Below are 24,059 nucleotides of genomic sequence, written 5' to 3'. Positions count from 1 at the left end.
TATTTTTTTTAAGCAATTAAATATTTAAACATATTCATTATTATTATTTTAATCCAAATTTTGTTTAAATCTTATATTTAAGTTTAAAGAAATTATTTTGTGAATTATCTAGGAACATTTTCTATTTTTTCTATTGCATTGTTGGATGCATTGATTAAACTTTCTTGTGTTCATAAAAATTCAGCTTTAGTAAATGAAATGTCAGTGAAAATCATCCTAAATCGACACCATTGTATCATATTTCAGAAGTATGTATATGTGATAAATAACGTAAAATATTGGCTTACCTATTAAAATTAAGTGAATAAAAAAAATATTAAGCAATATGCCTGCACAAGAAGTTGCTGTTGTACAACCACCGGCGACTGAAAATGAAGAAAATACTGCACCATCATCTCAGCCCATTGTAGGCATTATTTATCCTCCACCGGAGGTTAGAAGTATCCTTTGGCAATATATATTTTGAAAAGAAAACAATGTTTATATCTTTATTAATTGATTTTTTCAATGGTTTTGATTTTTCTAATGAAAATATATTTTTTATATGTACAAATATTATAAATTAGAGTAATAATTAAAATAATTATAACATACAATATTGGTTGTGTATATTGATTTATATATTGTTATTAATAAATCATTACATTATTTCTTTTATTTTTATTATATAATTTAATTTCTTTATATTTTACTTTTGTATATTTCTTTTTAAATAAAATTTGAAAATTTATATTATAATGCTTTATTATATTTTAATTATTTATAAATATCTCTAAAAATCAAATTATAATAGTATATTACATTAAATACAATGAGAATATTATTATAATTATTATATATATAATATTATTATAATTATATATAATTATTAAATATACTAAAAATAAGATGATGCTCAGAATAAATTTATATATGCATTTTTGTTTTGCAAAAATTATTTATCTATTGACATTTATTTGTATTGTAATTCTCCTTATGTAAAAATTTAGATATTGTTGACAAGACTGCCAGTTTTGTGGCTAGAAATGGACCAGAGTTTGAATCAAGAATTAGACAAAACGAATTGGGAAATCCGAAATTTAATTTCTTAAATTTTGGTGATCCATACCATGCATATTATCAGCATAAAGTGAAAGAATTTAAAGAAGGAAAAGGTCAAGAGCCTACTATAGGATCAGGACCTGGAAAAACAATTAATCTTAGTGCTCATCAAAAACAGCAAGAAATTTTGAAACAAGTTGAACAACCATTTATTCCAAGAGACACTCCTGCAGAATTTGAATTTATTGCTGATCCACCTTCTATTTCAGCTTTAGATTTGTATATATTTTAATTAAATTTTGTATTTTTTATATATAATAGTTTACATAAAAAAATGACTTGTTTTATTTTAGGGATATTGTAAAACTTACAGCACAATTTGTAGCTCGTAATGGTCGTCAATTCTTAACAAACTTAATGAATAGAGAACAAAGAAATTTTCAATTTGATTTTTTACGTCCACAACATTCCTTGTTTCAGTATTTTACAAAACTTTTGGAACAATATACTAAGGTAATATAAAATTATATTCTTATTTTTATGATTAGATATTAATTCTGAACTTTTTATTTAAATTAATATAAATTTATAGGTATTGATTCCACCTAAAGATTTATTACCTCGTTTACGTGAAGAAGCTTCTAATATGGATAAAATTTTAGAACAAGTTAAATATCGTGCTGAATGGTTAAAGTATCAAGAAGCTCAAAGACGTAAAGAAGAAGAGGAATTAGAACGCGAAAGAGTTGCATATGCACAAATTGATTGGCATGATTTTGTTGTAGTCGAGACCGTTGATTATCAACAATTTGAAGTTGGTAATTTTCCAGCTCCAACAACGCCTGACGAAGTTGGTGCTCGAGTACTTATGCAAGTAATAAAATTTTACAAATTCTATTTTATTTTAAAATATTCCAATAAAATTTATTGTTTCTTTGTTAACTTCTTAAATTTTTAGGAAAGAATAGAAGAAGGTGAAGATGTAGAAATGCAGATTGATAGTGAAGGAGAAGATGAAATGCAAAGTCGTACAGAAGGTGAAAAAGATCGTGCAAAAGATAATAACCAAGTAAGTATTTCATATATTTAAATAAGATATTGATGTTTTGGTATCAATAACGTATTTATATTATAAGGTACAAGATATGGAAGAGGATTCAAGTGATGAAGATGATGTATCACCTCCAGGTGATACTCATAAATTGAAAGAACCGAAACCACGTGATAGTAATAACATGCAACCTCCACCATTGCCACCTACTCCAGGAAATGTTGTAGTAAAGAAGGGATATGATCCTAAACAACATGGTAAATGTATTTATAATAACAACATAAAAACGTGATAAATAATGATAAAGATAAACGAAAACTGTTTATATATGTGAATTAAAAAAAAATTAAAACGTATATATATATACATATATATTTTTACAGCGAACAAAACTGCACGTCCTGCTGCTCCCGACGAATACTTGATATCTCCAATCACTGGAGAACGTATACCTGCAAGTAAAGTCCAAGAACACATGCGAATTGGATTATTGGATCCACGTTGGGTGGAACAAAGAGATAAACATCTTGATAAGTTGGCTCAAGAAACAGTATTTGCACCTGGTACAGCGATTGAAGCCAGTTTGAAACAACTTGCTGAAAGGCGTACCGATATTTTCGGTGTCGGTGATGAAGAAACTGCTATTGGTAAAAAGATCGGAGAAGAAGATAAAAAGAAAGATGACAAAGTTACATGGGATGGACATACATCAAGTGTTGAAGCAGCAACTAGAGCAGCTAGAGCAAATATTACTTTGGAAGAACAAATTCATCAAATACATAAAGTTAAAGGACTTCTTCCAGATGAAGAAAAAGAAAAGATTGGTCCAAAACCTGCTAATCGTGCAGCTGAGCTGTCGCACATGGCAGCAGCTGCTTCAAAACCTCAAGCTACATTAAAGGCACCTCCAAAACCACCAGCTCCAAAACCAGTACCTGTTCCCACACAACCACCACCACCTCCTACTATGAGTATGCCTACTATGGGAATCCCTCAACCAATGATGCCGCAAGCACCGATGATGATGATGGCTCCTATGCCTCCGATTCGACCACCACCGCTTATGAGTAATTTTATTATTAATTAATTTTTAATGAAATGTTAGAAATCTCATAATCAAAGTTAATAATATCTTCTTTATCCTTTTTTGCATAATATTATTCTTGTTTTTTGTAACATAATGAATATCTTCTTATCATATATTCTGCTATATTAGTAGCAAGTCTGAGCGTTCAAGTACAAAATGTATTTGTAAATGTTATTAGTATTAAATTTTTCAATTTTTTTTTAATTATAAGTTATAAACATATATAATATATATATTAAATATCATCAATTTATTGTAAATTAAATGTTTTTATTTTTAGCACCAGCAATGTCGCCATTTATGCCAACACCACCACCTATGCAACCACCAATGACATCTGCTGTAACTATCTGCGAATTATAATTTTTAATTAATTAATATTTTAATTGTTTTAAAGTAGATTTTTGTGTGACATTTATTTTAATTGTTTTAAAGTAGATTTTTGTGTGACATTTATTTTAATTGTTTTTTAAGATTGGATTAAAACATGCTACTGAACCTATGGAGGAAGAACCTCAAACTAAGAAACTTAGAACTGAAGATTCATTGATACCAGAACAACAATTTTTGGCTAGAAACAAGGTATATATCAATGATTAAAATTAAAAAAAATATTATATACAAACATACATAAAATATATATTTTATTTTTCAGGGTCCTGTACAATTAAATATTGCTGCACCAATGATGACAGAAAAAGCAGAATGGAAATTAAATGGTCAAACATTAAATATTACTTTGCAATTAAGTGATACTGTGGCAACAATGAAAGCTCTTATTCATGAACAAACTGGCATGCCTCCTGGCAAACAAAAATTACAATATGAGGTATAATATAAGTGAAATTTAATAGTATAAATTATATTCAAATATTTATTCGAATTATATTTTTCTAATATTTTTAATTTCATATATAATGGTTATTAATTTTTTTTATAGGGAATGTTCTTTAAGGATAGCAATACTCTTGCATATTACAATTTAACATCTGGCAATATAATTAATCTTTTACCAAAAGAGAGAGGTGGTAGAAAAAAATAAAACAGAAAATTTTTAAATGTAATTATATATTTACTTAAAAGATTAAAAAAATCGATATATTAATAAAAATATTACAATTGCTTTTAATGAATAAAAAACATCTATAATATTAATAAATTTTCTTTTATTACATTTCTTTTAATTCCATAATTATAATAAGTTATGATTGTAATAAATTAATAATATATAATAAAATTTATGAATATATAAATATAAAATTATTTTTATTTATATATTTAGTTTTCATTTAAAAAATTGCACTTAGATCATCTTGTACTTTCATTAATAAGGCATTAGCAATATAACTAGCTATATTATTTAATAAAATATTAAAACAGCATTTGCAAATTATTTAAAATATTTATATATATTTTTTTATATTTATATTTTTATTTTAATAATATATAATTTCTTTAAAAAAGCATTGCTTTTTTATTTTATATAAGAGATTCACGATAATATATTCGATTCGAATATTTCTAATTAATATCTTCGATTCGTTATAATCGAAATATTTATAATTCCAATATTTGAAATTTAAAAGCAAATTTTTTAAAATTACACAAAAAATATTATATACAATTTTTTCAGAATAGAATTTTGTCAATATTTTAAGTTATAAAATATTCTAAATGTGACAATTGCTTTTATATTTTAAGCTAATATTATGCATTATTATGCATTATTAAACTTTTTGCTTTTGCTTTATTTTATGCATGTGTAACCTTTCATTTTGTACTTATTTTGTTTTTAATTTGTTCTATAATTTTCCGATAACGTACAACCATTGTTTTATATATCTAAAAATAATACAAGAAAAAAAATAATTAAATATATATTATTTGGAAAAATATAAAATTGAATTTTAATATATCACTTACTGATTCTGCATCATCATAAGGTCGACATATAAGTGTTGGTTCTGGTAAACATCGAGTTATTTCGTCAAAATTGCATTCATTTCGTAGCAAAGCATATTTCGCTTGATAGGCTGCACCTATCACAGCTGAATTAACAACTTCCTATTAAATAGAAATATTAAATAGAACAAAAATATTGAAAAAAAAATTAAATAAAAATATAATTATTTTTTGAAATATTATTTTTGAAATAAGAAAATATTAATTGAAAGATGATACTTTATTATATTAATATAAAAATAAAAATAATTAAAATAGAATTACCGATATATATACAGGTGAATTAAAAACATCAGCAAGTACTTGTAATATAGCTTTGTTCGTAGATGCACCTCCAGTCGCAATAATACGTGTATTTGGTCCTATAAATAAAAGAATTATTATTACTCTGATTTTCTATTATAGAAAATACTATTTATTTCTAATAATTTATAATATTTTTAATTATTATATAAAAGAAATTGGAAAATTGTAGATATTATTTTATTATATTATTATATTATTATATTATTTTACCGATAACAAAACCAAAATCTTCAGCGTGAGCTCTTTTCGCAACGAATTGACCTTCGATTAAGGCTCTTACTTCGACTTCTTTTGAACTATAGCGCGAAATCTCATTATTCGCTTTATTGAATCTATGATCGCCAATAACAAATGGCAATATTTCTTGTGTGTCAAAGTATAAACCTAAATTTCCAAAATTACCACGTGGAGTACTTTCCAGCAATTCGTTGAAAATTTGCCAAGAGCTTTGTGCTGCGCTGTCACGTATTCTTTCGCGAGTTAGAGATCCATTTTTAAAGCTGAAAATTTAATAATCAATATAACAAATTTATTATAAATTCTTATTTTTTCAACTAAATCATATATACACATTTATATATACATATTTTATATATATTATATACATATTTCTACTTATCTACTATAATTTTTTCTCCAATTATATTAAAAAAATCTTATTTTATTGTTAAAATAATATTAAAAAAATATTACCAAAGTAATGCCATATAAGCTTTATCGTCAAGAGGATTGCAAAAAGTATGTCCTTCCAAAGCAGTTTTCGGTTTATTTAACCATAAAAATAAAGTATCACTTGTTCCCAAGCTGCAAGCAATATCTCCTTCTTTCAATCTCATTCCTACATAATAATAAATATATATACATCTATTATTTGTATATTATTTAATTATTAACTTATTTATTTATATGATGGATATTCTTAATTTACAACTTATCACAATAAAATCACAATAAATTTTACAATAATATATTTAAATGTATTCTTGTTCAAATTGAATTATAGCATATTTTACAGTTCATTAAACTTGTTGCAATTTGTTGAAATATTTTAATATACTGTATTCGAATATAAAAAAAAAACTGGTCGAAAGAAATTTGCATTTATGTATATTCTTGCGTAAAATGTAATCTCTCAAAAATCTCATTTAAATATAGAACTAATTTTAAATGATGTCATTTAAAATTGTACTTTAAAATGTAATTATCGAATTTTTAAGAAAAATATTAAACATATTACATATTTAAACATAACAAAATTATCTAAATAATTAACATTTTAATATATCACAGTTCTAATCAAATATAAATATAAAAATTATAAAAAAGAAAAAGAATAGAAATAAAAATTTAAAAAGATATATTGATAAATCAATTAAATCAAACGATTCAGAATTCATTCAACAGTTTCCTTAACAGTAAATTGCAAATTATAATTGACTCGAAAAATCTCATTAATCATTCCGTACGGGGAGCGAAAGTTTATACGTATCTATATACATCAATTGGATATGTATCTACATGAATATTCATGAGGGTATTCGGTACTCAAAGAATCGAGACTTGTTGTCAAAAGACGAAGTAGCGCGTATAAATTAATACTGTCGGTCAAATAAAAAAAAAATTATTCATGCCAGATTAGCGATCTTGTTATGCTTACCTATTAGAGAACTGGAATTGTCGCCTGTGAACGCAATTATCCGACATGTCTTGTCGAAGCCAAATCTTTCGACGAAATAGGACGAAATTGGCCCGATATCGGTGCCCGGAGAAACTGGTTTCCCAAGTTTTTTTCGTAAATCAAAACCGCAAGCCTGAAATAACGATTCGATGAATATCGAAAAAATAAAGCGAATATTGTGATTTGTATTAAAGAAATAAATTGTAATTAATATTGAGATTATTGAATTTTATGTGTTTTGTATTTTTGAAAATGAACTTATTATTAAGTTGATAATAATTTTGTAAATTAGAGAAGAATTATAAAAAATTATAAAGATAATATTTTAATATACAATATTTCCACGATAAATATAAAAAAAATTTTCCAATGTATGAATTTTGTTTAATATATATAAGCAAATGCTTCTTCATTAATTATTCTTGCATTAATTATAAAATTTTCTAACTTTCTATTTTAGAATCTCAATAAATTTTCCAACCGCAAATGTATTGAAAATTAAATTGAAATGGAATCCATAAAATTCAGATTTATAAATGATTACGAAATATTTTCGTGTAATATCACAGTTTTCCACGAAATTATCTTTGAAATGTTGAAGGAATGTTTATTTTTATTCTCAAATAAAAATATTTTATTATATTATATTATATTTTAATATATTTAAAGGTAATCTAATAACCATCAATAATATCATCTACCTCTAACAAGACGTCATCCCAATCTTTCGTATGAATATTTAATAAATTCATTCCAGAGCCATCGGACCAATCAATGGGCGCAAAATCTCCCAAAAACAAGGAAGCAAGAAAACTGCTAATCAAAGAGATTCTCTGAAAGAAATATTTAGAAACGATTTAATATAAAAAAAAAAAATGGTTACAGAATTTTATTTAAATTTTACTTCATAATGTAGAATGCGTATTAGTGACGTATATATTATCTCATTCTCATTGACATTATTAATATTAGATATCTTTGTAAATAGAAATTTTAGCAGCATTAAAAGGAATATTCTAAATATTCTAAACAAGCAATGCTTGATACAATTTTTATTAAAAATATCAAGACTGATCGAAATAAATAAAAGTAGTCAAAGTCATTGATATTGCGATCATAGAAAATAGTTGATATTAATAATTTATTTATTTTGTTTCTGTTTTTAAATAATATTTTAAATAATTTTCAAATAACAATTTTATTATATTTATTATTTTAATGTAATAAATTAAATATTTAATACACAAACTTAATCCTTAATTAGTAGTTTCTATCTTATTATCAATTATTTAAGAATTATAAGTCTATTTAATAAAGATTTTAAAAAACAGTCTCAAATATTCAACCACGATACGATTTACAAAAAATTTTTCCATTTATTTTATAACAAACAATTATTAATGACAATTCTAAGATTTATATCTTTGTTAGCGTTATAGCTTTTAATGTCACTAATTTTTTTATAATCGCAATAAAACGACCTAAATAGAAATGACATCGAGCTAGACGTTATATCTATTAAAAAAGAACAATTCAAACAGGTGAGTAATCATTGTTATCAGACTACCGTTAGTATTATGCATCTCTACAAAAGCTACGGATCACCAAACCATCATTCATCATCACACAAGTATAAAAATCTGAAATAAATGTAATGCACGTGTATGTGGAATAGATCCACACTTATCGAATACCTCGATCAATCGGCGTCCCGAAATTTGTTCAACGAAGCCGTAAGTGTAGTGGATATACCTTAGTAGAATTGTAGGCTTCCGGTTTGGTGCGTGCTATTTTCGCTATCTGAGGTCCTGAGAATCTTTCGTACGCTCGTGATCCCGTTATCTCTGCTAATTTCTGCAATAAGCCATTATGACAAATTGTATAAGAATAATTGATTAGCATATTAAATTAGCGTATCGATTAATTATGAATCAATTTGATTTTCGCCATTTTTACTAACGACACCTTCTGTCGGCATTATAATTTATGTAATGTTATAACATCGACGCTAGATGTCACGTCGACATGTTCTATTTAGACATCTATTATCGAGCAATAATTTTGTTCAGACATTTTGTTCAGAAAATGAATGGATAAAAGTCAATAAAATATTATTTAATTAATCATTAAAAATCGGTCGACGTCGACTTTTTAATGAATATCTTGTGAAACAATATTAGGATCTCTTTTCTATTATATTTTTCTGTTTAAAACATTTGGTGAATATCAAGAAACATCGAGAAAAAATATATGAATATATTGTTTATTTTTTCTACCATAAACCAAGGTAATCTTTTATCGAAAAAAATATTTTTTAGCAATTTTAGCAATTGCCAATTGATTCAAAACTTATTAATTTTTGTTTGAAATATTTTTTTTTATTATATTATCATTTGTTCGAAAAATTATGTACATAAATTTGCTAAAGATTCTATATATATATATATATATTGAATGGATATGATCGAGAACTTGCAAAATATGCAAATTGCCAATTAATTTTTTGATTTGAATGAATATTCATAGAAATTCGCAATCGAAAATTTCTAGAGAATGATATGCATTTTAAAAAGTTTTTGAAAGAATGCTTATTTTTAATAAATAAAATAAATCTTTCTAGGTTAGGCTTATAGATGGAAAGATTAAAATAAAAAAGAAATCTTGGCTTCTTGATTGAATACGAAAGAAATTAAAACTAAAATCTGGATATTATTTTCTTCAGTATTTTCGCATTGTTAATTTTATGATACATTTTTTTTTAACATATCCTAAGCTTTATTATAATCAATTACGAAATAGTAAATTATGATACTGATAAAAAAACTTGTAAAGATATGTAAGAACAAAATGCAGAATTTTATGTAGAATGAAATTCTCGTGGTTCTACCTTTTAAAAAGGTAAAATTTCTATATTATTCATAAAACAAAAAAAAAAAAAACATACTTCAGGACCGCCTATGGCTTCTTCTAATATTTTACATTCTTCGGTAGTGCTGGAATCCATCCACACAGGTGATCGTGTGACCGAAAAAGCGACTATTAATTGTATGGATAAGAATTGCGCAGGATCCAATTGCTGCAAATATTTTTGACTGTCCTTGCTCCAGTAAACTGTGCCATGTTGCTATGTCACAATAAATAAAGATAACATTATCGTTTGTATATGTTTTTACAACAGTAAAATGTTTATGAGAATTTATAAGAATTATATATTGCAAAATTTCATTTTTGAACAATTGAAAACATAAATGTTTGAATTATTGAATTTTTAATATGAAGCTTGAATTAAAATTTTATAATTTAACAATATCGAAGATATTACGAAAGTTTAATAAATAAACGATTTATTTGTGTCAAGCAAAGAAAAAATATTACATATAAGACTAATTAAATCTTGATTTTATGTTAATCGATTTTTTTTATAATCATTTATGTCAGTGATTCTTTTTGTTGCATCTAAAAATAACAAATTTACTCATCTATTAAGTCTTAAAATGATAATATATGAATATTTCATAAAGAATGAATATTAAATATATATATATTTTTTTTAATTTATAGCTTTAATAATGTTACATCTTGTGGCAAAACTTAATTGACGTGAAAATAATTAGATCGATAGATTTACTACATGTATTATATAATTTATAAATCGTCATTTTAAAACATTTTTGTCTCAATGTTTGGATATTATTTTACCTGTGCGCATCCAGAAATGGCTGCCACTTTGCTAAAATCAACGCCACACACACGCAATTTATCAAGAATCATATCCAGAGCATTGATCCACATTACAACAGGAGCTACGACTACATTTGGCTCATCTTTTTTGTGAATGACGCCTCCATATGTTCTACAATCATCGAATTAATAATTAAAATAATTAAATGAAAAAGAAAGAGAATTGAATTTTTACAAAAAATGAAAGATTGACATGAAAATGAATAATTTAAATTTTATTTAAAAATTTATGTAATATATCAATGCTCTAATTCAAAAAAAATATGAAATGTTAAAACTAAAAATGTGTGAAAAAATATAATTAAAAAATATAATACATAAAAACATAATGAATGAAACATACCTAAATCCTGGCAAATCAGTATCGAATTGTACACTGGTTTCATGAAGAACAGCGAGATTGTTATCAACGACAACTGCTTTCAACTACAAATACCAAAAAATACTTGTTAATTGTTTTTTTCTTTTTTTTTTTTATATTTATTTTCATACTGTTTTTCGATTTCTTATCTTTGGTATCAAAACTATCAAATAAGTCACGTGTAACACTATGTGAGAATAATAAGATTAGAAAATATATCTCCTTACGACACGGTCAATTAGTTACGCTATGTTAGAACGTAATACGAAATTTATTGCGTATTCTGAAATTCAAAATTTGTTCGTCTATCGAATGAATAAATATACGCATAATATTTAATATATACTTTTGATCATATAATCAAATGAAAAATCATTTAATTAAATAAAAAACGTTTGAATATAATATCACCTGTGAGTTTAAACATACATACAAAAATTGTGAAACATGTAAGATCAGGATAAAATTATGTGGTTAAATAAATATTATTATTATGAAAAGAGATTGTGAAATGAGATACAGCAAGAATTATAAATTAGGACACATATTACAGAAAAAAAATATCAAAAAATTAAGAAGAAGAATTTTATAATTACAATATAAAGTTAAATTCAAAAATTTTGAAAAGTTTTTATTTACAAATTTAATTAAAAATTTCTTCAAATAGGTAATTTAAATAAATAAATAAATTTTAATCGCTTTTAAATTTAAACAATAATTTATAATAAATATTATATAAAATCTTTTAATTTTAAAAAATGATATATAGCAAATAAAAATGATGTCTCATAGAATTAATTACAATATATCATTTATAATAGTATATCATTCATAATTCAGTTCTTTCTTCCTTTTTGAAGGATGACTAATATTGCATAAATAAAAATCGTATTCGTTGCGAATTGATCATAACGTCTAGGTATGATTAATGAATTTTCAAGCAATAGTATTTTGCTGAGACGCTTTAGAATTTCAATTATCATTTCGTTCCTAATGTTCCGCGTTTTTCATTGCAAACAGAGAGATACACTTTTCTTTCGCCCGTATCGTTCCAATGCTTAATGTTATCATTACGTTAGATAATAGTGACCCATTGGACGAGCATCATGCTATGAACTGCTTATATATTAATCAACGAAGACGAATTTTCATGTCACTTTGGTAAACTGATCATAATATTTTTCTAAATGTAAATATTTTAATATAAATTGTAAAAATATAATTCAATACATAAAATTATTTTTAAGTTAATTGTAACAATTTAAGTTGATTAATATTATCAATTATTGTTCTGAAAATATTCAGAATTTTAATTATTATATTTTTTATACAAAAAGAGTTACATAATTAATCTAATTATTATATAATTAGAAACTTGAAAATACGATTTCAAATATTTACCAATAAAAATAATGTAAAGTATTTTATAATAAATATTTCAAATTTAAAAAACTAAAATAGATTAGACATTTGAATTCGATATTATAAAATCAGAGTTTGACTTAAAAAAATTATGATTCATATTATGATTTTTTAAAATACCATAAAAAATGAGATAATTAGTACTGAGAATGTATGTTTTATTTAATTCGATTCTTTGGATTTTAATTCGATAATTGGATATTTTTAATTATTATATCCTTATATTTCTTCCTTTCATTAAATCTATTAATTATACTTATGAAAAATAACTATTCATTATTAATTTATGTACGTAATTAATTTATTATTTTCTTCTAATATGACATTTTTATAAATATCTAATTTTTATAGATTTAAAGAAAACGCGCGTTAACATGAGCATGCGCAATAGATGATGCGCATAGAAAGCCAGTAAGTGAGCGTCGTTACGTGAGCATGAAAAAATAAATTATACTTCAAAGTAACAAATGTCGATTTGTGATTTATTATATAATTATAGTGACTGTTTTTGCGTGAAAAAGAATATATAAAATCGAGAGCAAATAGTAAAAGGAAGAAAAGATAAAAAAATTAACCTTAATTAACAAGATTGTCATTTGTGTTTCGTGTCGACAAGTACTTTCATATGGTGAGAAAACATGTCATTCGTCGATAAGTATACAATCTTAGCAGATGTTCATCGTATGATAAAAAACATGCTGTGAATTATGCAATTTTTTAAGAGTTTACCTGTTGTGTACTGAGATCAAATCCTAAATATGTTGCGTTCGAAGTAGCACTCATATTCTCAATTGTAACTGCGTCAAAATCGCGGAATAAATTCAATATAACAAAGATGCACTAGAATAATCAAGTCTTAAAAAAAACTAATACACTTCACTATAAATTCATACGTTTTTTTAAAACACAAGAAACTAATGTTTAAATGATCTAGTCTGTACGTGGTCTACACTCGTTCTTAGTAAAAGCCGTTACGCGCTGTTTCGCGTTCATTACGCGTCTCAAAGTGACTAAATGGGAGTAATCTTATCGTTATTATTAATAATAATAATGCTATTCGTTACGTAAGGCAGATTAATGCACAGTAAAAGTTCCTCGAATTGAATTTATTTATCTTTTATAACATTTTCATAATATTTCGAATGCAACTGACAATGAATCGTTGTTGTACTGCGATGAAGAGGTTAAGTTTCCGTCGATACTGATTTTCTCTCTGAGTATACCGAATTTCTTTACCGGCTGATCTATTGCATAGGTATATAGGATAAATTCACACTTGTATTTCACTTGCTGAGAATTTCTCACAAGATAATTAAATAAGTATTAGCCATTGTTTAAATTATGTACAAATTAATGGGATCTAATATTTTTTCACATACATCTATCTTGTTGAATATAATACATATTACATTCTATAAAATATCGTTGAATTATAATATTATTTTATATTATAAAATAAAAAGTATATATGACAAAAACATGAAGAAGAATGTTATTATTATTATTATTATATTATTTATGATGATACTATACGAAAAATTATAAAATAAAAGTGTTACATAAAGTTATATGTTGTATGTATCATGAAAATTTAAAATTATTAAAAAAAGTAGTATATGTATTTTGATATTTTTTTAAGAATTTGAAATAAAAGTAAAATTCTTTATATTAATAGGATTCGCGATACTGGTTTTTAAACCGGTTTGGCTCGTTACTGCGCAAACTACATAGACGCGTCTACAACATTCTACTAACATGAAAAAAAGTAAATAACAAAATGATTTAATTTTTAATTTGAATTTTTATACAAATACTATAATTTAAGTACATACTAATACTTAATTAATAATTCAATACATTGTAAATTAAATTCAAATATTGTAAGTTAAAAAATTAAAAATTTTTTTAAAGATAAAGAAACAAAATATTAGCATTATAAAATTTCATCAATAAATGAGACAAAATTTAATAAGAAATTACAAATTTTTATGTTTTTATTTTTTAGTCGTTATCAATGTTTTCACGGATTTAAAAAATATGGGAGATCAAGCAATTATTCTAAAAGTAACTCTAACACAAACTATCCGACAAGAACATAAAATATAGTTTGAAGTATTCTTTCGTTCCATCGACGGTGGACAGGCGGCGTATGGTTGTCAGAAAGCAACGCGGGATAATCGCATTGCGCAGACCGAAACTAGCAAAAATAAACATTTTGCTGCGAGGCCATGAACCATTATACTATGTATAGTTCGTTCAGAGACGTATCGAAGTCATAAATTATTATATCAATCGGTTGTACGATTGTCGCTATAATGATATTTCTTATATCGTCGGAACATTTTTCTAAATTGATTTCATAACCTCTCTATGTCTTTAACAGATATTAGTGTATATACGTATATTGGAATATAAAGTTTGCCCAAAAAACAATTATCAAGAGTCAGCATATATAATATTTTACGGCAGCATTACAATAATTTACGAAAAATATCGTAACATCGTTGTAGTATCATTTTCTTCAAAAGACGAAAACGAGCGAAGGCGAGCGTGCATTGACGCCGCCCGATACTGGGTGGTAAGTCCATCGGTGCATCGTGGTGCAATCAGTTGTAGCAACAACGATATTATATTGGTAGTGGTGCATCGTTTACGGTAGAGGGGGCGAAAGTATGACGAGAAGAGCAACGAAATGGTTGAAGGGTGGGAGGAAGAAGGAGATTGTTAAGTTATGTTAGTCGATATACGGGTTTGTTTGCGTAGTCAGTGACGGTGTAGGAGAGCGCGCAGCAACTGGGAGAGTAAAACGGCGCATGAAAAGAGAAAAAGAAGAAGAGGGAGGCGAAGTTGCGACTAGGGTGCCAGGGGGTCTGGCCCAAGCCTGTTTGTCGGTCCCGTTGCCCTATAATCGTGGTATACGGATAATGGTTTGGGTTAAGGGGACGTCAGGATGGGCCGTGCTAGAGGGGAACACGAGAGGAAAGGGATCAGAGTAAAGAACGTGTATAGAAGAGCCGGCAGCAGCGGCGTCGAGACAGAGTAGTCTCGAACGTCCTGTACTTTCGTAGACGAAAAGGACGAGCCGACGCACACCCAATCGAGCGAAACTTTCGCTGGCTCGGCTTACCCGTCGTTTGGCAAAGCTTTTCTTTCGATCTTGTCCTGTCCAGAGAACCAAGCGATGATTTCTGGCCCAGCTATGGTAGCTTGAAAATGTAATTACCGAGAAAGCCCAGTGGAGAATATTCTGCTGATGCTGGAACACTTGAGGAATAGCTGTTGAAAAATATAATATTTTGCTCGTATTTGGCTGATTCAAATACATTTTTATAAAATTTGAATGATGTATAGTTTTATTATACTGGAAATTAATTAATTCGGTGAAGGATGAATGAGATAATAGATGAAATAATTTTCGTGATTTACATGCTTGCATAAAATTGATTCAGAATCTGGTATGTTATAAGAACAAGATATATTTGATTCAAGATATTAAACATGTTGGTTAATTTCTATAAAAAAGATTCATAAATTCTCTAGAATTTTGTTTTTAGAAAGTTATGACAGTTATAAAATATGAATCTATTAATTTCAATTTAATTGTTCGAATTGCGTCATAATAAATAATTATATATTATTTTTAAGTTTATCAAAAAAATAATGTACGTATGAATCAATTATTATATCATTTATTATATTCAATATATTAGATTAATTTCAATTTATTATTTCATTTCCATTTATAAGTACATTTAATCAATGTACATATAATTATATGAAGAAATAATAAATAATTCAATAAAATGATTAATATTATTAGAATAAAAAACTGCTTTTTATTTAATATCTTTATTAAAGTTGCTTTCTGATTCATGAAAATTGTAACAATCATTACCATAAATAATCCATATTACTATTAGTTTTCAGGAAACTAAAGCCACGAGGAAACTTTTTTTACAATTATAATTTTTCCATACATCAATACAAAGTTTTATATTACGAATAAGGCACAAGATGAAAACAACCATGTATGAAAGATAACATCAGAAGAAGTTGTAGCATTGTCCATCATTGTCCAACAGTGAGTTGAATGCTTGTTTAACGCGTGTACGATACGCGAAAGAATTTGCCGCGAGTTGAGAGGGGATTTGCTCGATTGGCTCGATGTTTTCTACATTGACAAACACGGTGCTAGCGCGGGAAGAGGGTTGGATTCGATCGTGAAATTTTTTGGAAGAGTAGAGTTTCATTATCTAAACACATCGTCGTCGAATATATTGACAGGGAGGCGGGAAAAAAAGGGAGGAGGAAAGGGATGATGGGGATGGTGGAGAAGCGGCGGATGGCGTCGGCGACAGCCGGCAGAGCCACGTCGTCGCCGTTGAACGGACGACGACGAAACGACGGGCAGGCTCTCTCGTGCAGACGAAACGTGTGGAGTGAGAGACGGAAAGGGAGAAAGAGACAGCCGGGCGCCGATTCCAGCGACCGGCCGGCGCTAACCTCGACGCCAACCGTGGAACGTCGCCGACACCGTCGCCGCCGCTGGCCGACCCACGACACCACGACGAAGACGACGATGACGACGAGCACGACGACCACGACGACGATGTCGACGACGACCACGACGTCGACCAATGCAAGAATACTTCTTCTGTTGGCATCGTGGCATCGTCACGACGGGGGTGGGACAGTGTGCGTCGGTCGCCAAGCAGGAGGGCGCCCTTCCCTACTCCCAGCCTCCATTCGCATCTCCTTTTGCACACCGACGCACATGTTTGCTTTGGTATTGTCAGCTGAATTTCCCGATCCCGGGATACGTCAATAGCGTGATGTTTTGTTCGGGAATAATTATGAATCCGTGGACTTACGTGGCGAGCGGTGCCAGCGCGTCTTTACTATCTCTAACGGGGGTTCCCTTCGTTCGCCCTCCTCTTTAGAAAAACGGAACGACGATCCCCCATCCTTCCCTTTCGCTCGATCGTAAGAATCGTTTGTTCTGGGGGAATGGCGTTTGGTTTTATGGTTCTTACGGAATTCATGTAATATCGATCAAGCTACGAAAGAAATGTTTTCAAAACCTGTTTACTTCGAAAAGTTTTCCTCCTCGAATCCGTTTACTCGCGATTCCTGGGATAATCGTAAAATAGATCAACGATCGAAATTAAGGCCGTGTCTGTCTGGACGCGTGAAAGGTTATTAGTTTTTTTCGTTTTATTAATCAAAGAAATGCAATAGTGTGATGTATACTGTGATTCATATATGAGGTATTGTTTTTTTGTCCATCTAATGATATTACTATTAGATAAATCTGAAAAGAATTTATTTCTCATTGAAGTGCATATCTTTTATTAAAGTAATTTCTTATGCATTCTGTATGCATTGAACATGATAAGTAACTTCGTTATAAAAGATAAGAAAAAAAACGTAATATAATCGAGACATAATTTGTTAAAAAGAATATAAAACTTGAACAAATGGCGATTCGAACGGTTGAATTGCCATGAGTACTCCTAGATCCAGCACGATAACTCATTTTTTCGGCGGATAGAGACGGCGCCTGTGTGTATAGAGGATGTTCCCTCCCGGTACCCATGTTTTAACCCATGCCAGCGCCTACCCCCCGGCATATCCACGAAAAGTAGAAGCGAGCCATTGGGGCGGAAGATGACTACGACGGCTCCAGCGAGGGGCGCCAAGTGTTTTGATGCTTGTTATGCGAAGGGGAGCTTGATAAACAACGAGTTGGAGAACGAAGCCGGACCTAGATCGTCACCATCACCTCTTCCACCCACACTCGAAACCGACATCCGACTGACTGGCTACGATTGTGTCATTACAAGAGAATTGATATCACGATACTATAACCGTCCCTTCTTGCTTTTTCCTCTATCGTATATACACGGGAGGAGGGTACGACTCGTAAAGTGGAATCGCTAACGCGCGTTGATTGCTTGGCAACAAATTGAAATCGCCCGGTACCGTTACAAATGTGCAATAATCCGTGGAATCTAAAAGTATCCGGTAGACCTTGTTTCGATTTTCTAAATAAATATTCGATATTATGGATATTGATGAAAATTGATTGAAGGATTATAGGTGACCGTAACAGTTGCAAGAACTAACTAGTAGTTTTGAATAATCGAATTTTTTTAGAAATCTAAAAAATTTAATAAACCATGGAAAAAGATTAAAACATTTTAGCTTTAATCAATTGGATAAATTCTTGAACATCGTGTATATTAATAAGTTTAATATTTTCAATAAAACAAATTTGAAAAGATCAATATTTGCCAGAAAAAGAATAAAAAGTATTAATTATTCTAATTATCAAAAAAAAAAATAGTATGAAATATGAATTTAACATGTAATAAATTATTAATAAGATAAATTTTGAAATTTTGTTTAATTGAATTTCTTTAAAGTTTGTGTGAAAAACTGTTTAATAATTTAATTTTAAAGAGTATGTTAAATATCTAGCACATCAAATAAGAAATAAACGATGAGTTAAGTGAATGATGTTCGAAAATACTTGGATTTTTGGATTATCAAGATTCGTTGGATAATTTATAATGTTGCATTCCAACGCTACGGAATTAGATGCACTAATGATCCTTCCCACACACACACACATACGCATCATTCCGTTTCACCCCATCGCTATCATTATCCGCGTTCCGTTCTTGCGGCCCGCCCAAAACGAAGCATGTATTTAAATGCATGTGCTCGCTAGAAATAGTATTTGACTTTTAACGAAACAAGCAAACATACGTTTAGCATTTATCTGCGTACCTACTTAGCACCAGGAAAAATACGAATACGTAGATTATAGGTTGGTTAACTTGCTCTGTCCGAAAATATAATTCACTTGTCGTTTTAGTAACGAAATAGATGCAAAATGATATGATTTATTTCTAGAAATTCTTTCTTGAATAATTAAAATTATAATTAAAATTATTATGTACATTTTTCAATAATTAAAATTATTGCGATAGTGTATAATTATATGTTTTAATAAGTTTAGCCTTTCCTATTAAAATAAATTGAAATTTATTCTTATTGCTCAATACATTTACATATTTCCTACATATTTTGAATAATAAAATGCAATAATAATAAACAAATAGAAGAAGATATAAAAAATAAACAAGATATAAATTATATGAAAATATATAGGTTATGTAACCTCTCAATAACACGATGTTATATAGGATTAAAAACCAAACATGTTTACTTCATTCTAATGTAAACAAAACATTGAAATACATACACAAATACACACATTTGATTCTTACATGAATTGCTAATAACATCAGTAGTAAAAAATCTTTCATCAGCTAAATAGCATAAACAATTTAAGAGAGGAAACCGGTCATGTTTACGACAACGAAGACTGTCGATTTAACCATGCTTTACGTTTGCGAGGGAAAGAACCCCGATTCGGATACGAGTAGAGGAACGGGGGAGGGGGAGGGGAATACTAGCACAAATGACATTGTTTATCTCCAGCTCGGGGCAAGAAAAGTCTCCGTATACGGTTAGTCGTTCGACTTCACTCGGTCAAGCACCTTCGTGTGTACGATTGCCAGCGTGTTCTCCTCGTTGGCCATGCATGCACGTACATCTCCCTCTTATCTAACTATCTCTCTTTTTCTCCGTCTGTCTCCGCCACCCTCGTCTATGCGCCAATAGTACGGTCTCGTACGAACACAAACGAATCGAGAGGGTAGAACACGTATAGGGACGCATACGTGTTCACGGAATGGCGTCAAGATCCGCGTCGCCACGTTACTGGCGCGCCACTGCTGTGTCGCCGCGAATTCGCGCCGGACGAGGCCGCCCTTAGGCAACAGACAGCCACAGGGGTGAGCAGACAGGCTCCAGTCGTCCTCTCTACACTACGCTACATATTGCGCGGTCGTCGGGCTTGCGGCCAGTCGACGTTCGACGATCGACGCAGTCGGTCTTCGATTGTTAATTTCTTGTCTTCGAATCATCCATCATTCTGAACGAATTTCGTTTCACGGATTGTAATTGCGAGAAAAATATTACAGGATGTTGACAAATTCCGGCGGTACGCGCCATTCGAATTTCCCGCGCTACGCGAGAACGCGATATCGTAGTTTGAAGTGCCGATACATGCCAATCCGTTATCGTGGCCTGTTTTGAACAAACTTGGAAAATTTTTACGGCTACGGAGATTCTCTGCAAAGATTCATGGGAGACTTATATTGTTCGGTAATTGATTGAAAGATTAGTTAATATGCTTATTATATGCGATTGATAATTGCTTATTTGAATTTGCTAAAGCGATTCGAGTGCTATCCGACGGCTTCAATTTATGTTACTTTCATGATTTCTTTTCGTTAATTTATCCGTTGATATATAAAAGTAGAAATTAATTTTGTTTCAAAAGATTATTTAAAATATGAAAGATATTGTATAAAAATCTACAAAAGATATGAATTTCATTTTTAAGAAAATTTATTCTATATTTGAAAAATTTTAGAATAAAAATATGAAAAATGAATTAAATAATATTAGATTAAATACCGTATTATTTATAAAGAATAATAAAATAAAAGTCAAATAATATGAATTAAATTAATGAGTTATGTGTATGTATTTCATTTATAAATTAAAATCAAATTGCATTATGTTTTACATTTGGCGCATTGAACTTTAGATTACGGAAGTTGCTCATATAAATTCTAACTTAAATTCTGACACAGCGCATGTGCAACAGTTAACCAATAGCAGAAGGTTATCGTTGCAACAGGTAAGAAATAATGCGTGTAACAACCACGTGGTTATATCTGTCGGAAATATTGTATTTAAAAAAAAAAATACAAAAATTATATTAAAAATATATATATTTCAATCGTATCTTTAACTTTTAATCATTTTCATGTAATATAATTAATATATAATATAATTTCTGCATATAATTTTTATTTAATTTATTTTTTATTTCTTAGAATTTAATTTGGTTTCTTATTTTTTTTTTTTTAATAAAAAATAATCTGTATAAAAGTAAATTAAGAAAAATTAATTATAATCCAATCTAATCGTATTTTTATCTATTCTTCTTCTTTCCTCAAATTTAAAGTTCAATCATTTCTTTTTCTTTTCTTTAAATATTACGTTATTTATATTTCGCATTATGTTATTTATATCCATGATCTACACATGAACGTATACAGATACGTATCAGAACCTTCGACATTATCGTCACGGTAACATTGGCATTGAGCTTCTCTCATCTTGTGTATACAAGGCAAATTCTGATAAATAACGTTGAGAGAAAGCGATTTGTTTTATATAAAACAAATAGTACTTTATGTTTATATGCTTATATTTATTAGACTAACAATGAATTACAACGTCGTGTCGATAAAATTTATTATTGGACGTTAAATTGCACACAATCCAGTCAATAAAGTTCAGGAGTTGTTCGTTTCTAAAAGCTGTACACGTTTGGGAACTCTGATTTGTAACACGACCTTTTCCGCTCGAGCTTTCATTTTGCAAAAGGTCTCCATTGAACAAAGCACCGTTAACATAAAGGAATATGCAAATATTGCATACAGTACACGAAGGATGCGTTACAGTTCGCGAGATATCGCATTGAAAATCGGCTTACCATAGATTTAAATAATTCCAACGGCATCGCGACTTCAAACGTAGCCGATGAGTCCTCCTTTCAAATATTAAATTCCCCACTGTCGATGGTGCATTTTTGCAATTTGGTATGCATGCACCTCGGCCATACATGCTTACTACGTGCTCTCTACGGCATCTCGCCTCCCGTCAACTACCCAGTGTGCATGAATAAAGATGGTGCAGGTTTTGCTAGTAACATCGTATGCTTGTTTGAGAAGTGGCGAGGACACGTAAGAAGAGTGGAATATAGCGATGGGATCAATCCTGTATTCGAAACGTTCAAACAATTTCTGCGGCATACGAGTTAGTAGCGTTCGAAGTGAAAATAAGTATTTCCGGAAGAAATTTAATGCACCGGAAAACGAAAATTAGAGATATAAATATTTCCTATCTAATTATTCTCTAACACTTTTTCCCATCACAAGTGAATCCTTCGTACGTTTTCGAACCTTATCGAAGCTCAATTCCTTCGATTTATTTTAATTCATCCAATCCTTCGAGAAGACTTCAAACCTCCAATAATCCGATAAACCCGAAATCTACAATTTCTAATTCCCGCCCCGCAATTTCTTCCACGTGTCAATCGCGATTTCGGGCGCGTTGGTCCCATCGCTAGCCGGGAAGGCATTCGTACGCGTTATGGCAAAGAGAAATGATGGACGAAGCGGGATGAGAGGGAGAAAGAGAGAGAAGTGGAAAGTGGCGAGGGTGCACCACTCGAGCGGGGGGAAGGGGAGAGGTACGGGACGGACAGGCGCCTATGGCGTGGATCCGAGTGGCGCCACCGCTAACGTAAGCGTCAGCGTTAGCGCCGGTCGCGCGTCCGGACCGGCCGATATTATCCAGGAAGTTACGAGCCGCACCTGTCCCATCATACCTCTCCCACCAATCGGATCCCCACGTCGTCCTCGTCGTTGTGCTTTTACACAGGGCCGTCGCAACGCGCTCGAGTGCACAGCTGCTCCACGTGCGTATCGCTAACTCGTCTATCGCATCGCCGATTTTCGTGTATCGAGGCAAAGTGGGATCTTCCGGTCTCAACGTGTAACCGGAAGATGGTCTCGCATCCGGTTGAAAAAAAAAAAAAGGAAAAAAAGGCGGCGGATGTAAGGTCGAGTTCGGCCGGATTCCTCGAATCTTCGCAAAATGGGGGGAGAAACGCGAGGTTGGTCGAAATAATGGGCCACGAAGCGAGGAGCGAGCGTGACGAGGCTCCTCGCCGCGGCTCGGTCGAGCGATCACCGAAATAGAAACGAAATAGATGCTTTTATTTCGCGCGAAACCTGCCCATATCCCGGACTCGGGTTTCAGGTGTACGAATTATTCCGATTCCGATCAAACTTTGCAAAGTCTCTGGCGCCTTGGTTATCAATGGGGATCAAAATTTCTCGTTTCGAACCGATTATGACAATGAAAAGTTTTGTACAGCACTTTCGAAGCTGAGTCATCCGTGTAACTTGGAGACCAAGTTAAAAGTATTTCTTTCTTTACTAAGTACATGTTCACGAGGCGTTCGAAACTTTCAAGTCGCTTTTTAAATCTATATTCTCGATAGGGAAGTTGTTAATGTTGTGGTCGTATTATATTAGCAGTGCATACAAGGATAGACGTTTTTTTTCTTCTAAAAACAGCGCCAACCGGAAAAATAAATGTCGCACCTTGTTTTACGACAAAGAATCGAGTAGGGATAGGCGCCAGCGATGTAGACGATTACGCACGGTCCGGCGAGCATGTCTCCCACGGCGGA

General features: G+C 30.0%; 2 protein-coding genes and 2 long non-coding RNA genes across 5 annotated transcripts; 3 read left to right on the top strand and 1 right to left on the bottom strand.

Moving 5' to 3' along the window:
* The first annotated feature begins 182 nt into the window (after positions 1 to 182).
* Sf3a1 (splicing factor 3A subunit 1) lies at positions 183 to 4,338 on the top strand. The gene is made up of 11 exons (XM_003694670.3): positions 183 to 440; positions 990 to 1,320; positions 1,395 to 1,554; positions 1,634 to 1,915; positions 2,000 to 2,110; positions 2,178 to 2,349; positions 2,476 to 3,159; positions 3,460 to 3,521; positions 3,654 to 3,761; positions 3,835 to 4,008; positions 4,120 to 4,338. Exons 1-11 carry the CDS (start codon positions 326 to 328, stop codon positions 4,219 to 4,221), a joined length of 2,301 nt encoding a protein of 766 aa, XP_003694718.2. The 5' UTR covers positions 183 to 325; the 3' UTR covers positions 4,222 to 4,338.
* Positions 4,231 to 13,870, bottom strand: LOC100867694 (xylulose kinase). The gene is made up of 12 exons (XM_003694612.4): positions 13,379 to 13,870; positions 11,210 to 11,292; positions 10,825 to 10,978; positions 10,070 to 10,249; positions 8,878 to 8,979; positions 7,827 to 7,958; positions 7,105 to 7,258; positions 6,141 to 6,285; positions 5,658 to 5,947; positions 5,406 to 5,503; positions 5,103 to 5,243; positions 4,231 to 5,021 (listed from the first exon to the last, which is right to left on the bottom strand). The coding sequence occupies exons 1-12, from the start codon at positions 13,430 to 13,432 to the stop codon at positions 4,950 to 4,952; spliced, it is 1,605 nt and encodes a 534-aa protein (XP_003694660.1). The 5' UTR covers positions 13,433 to 13,870; the 3' UTR covers positions 4,231 to 4,949.
* Positions 9,124 to 11,190, top strand: LOC116414554 (uncharacterized). Its single transcript, XR_015290870.1, has 4 exons — positions 9,124 to 9,412; positions 9,746 to 10,023; positions 10,117 to 10,280; positions 10,687 to 11,190. It is a non-coding gene; the product is annotated as an uncharacterized LOC116414554 (long non-coding RNA).
* LOC116414553 (uncharacterized) lies at positions 13,034 to 16,478 on the top strand. Of its 2 annotated transcripts, XR_015290872.1 has the most exons (3): positions 13,060 to 13,277; positions 14,325 to 14,414; positions 14,655 to 16,478. It is a non-coding gene; the product is annotated as an uncharacterized LOC116414553 (long non-coding RNA). The 2 variants fall into 2 exon arrangements; XR_015290871.1 differs by lacking the exon at positions 14,325 to 14,414 and having other exon boundaries at positions 13,034 to 13,277.
* The last annotated feature ends 7,581 nt before the right edge of the window (positions 16,479 to 24,059 follow it).

Source organism: Apis florea, unplaced genomic scaffold, assembly GCF_048593485.1.
Source record: "Apis florea isolate Af1SG1 unplaced genomic scaffold, ASM4859348v1 contig_2293_pilon, whole genome shotgun sequence".
NCBI lineage: Eukaryota > Metazoa > Arthropoda > Insecta > Hymenoptera > Apidae > Apis > Apis florea.
Note: the sequence above shows the minus strand (reverse complement) of the source record. Positions and strands in the feature narration are given on the sequence as shown.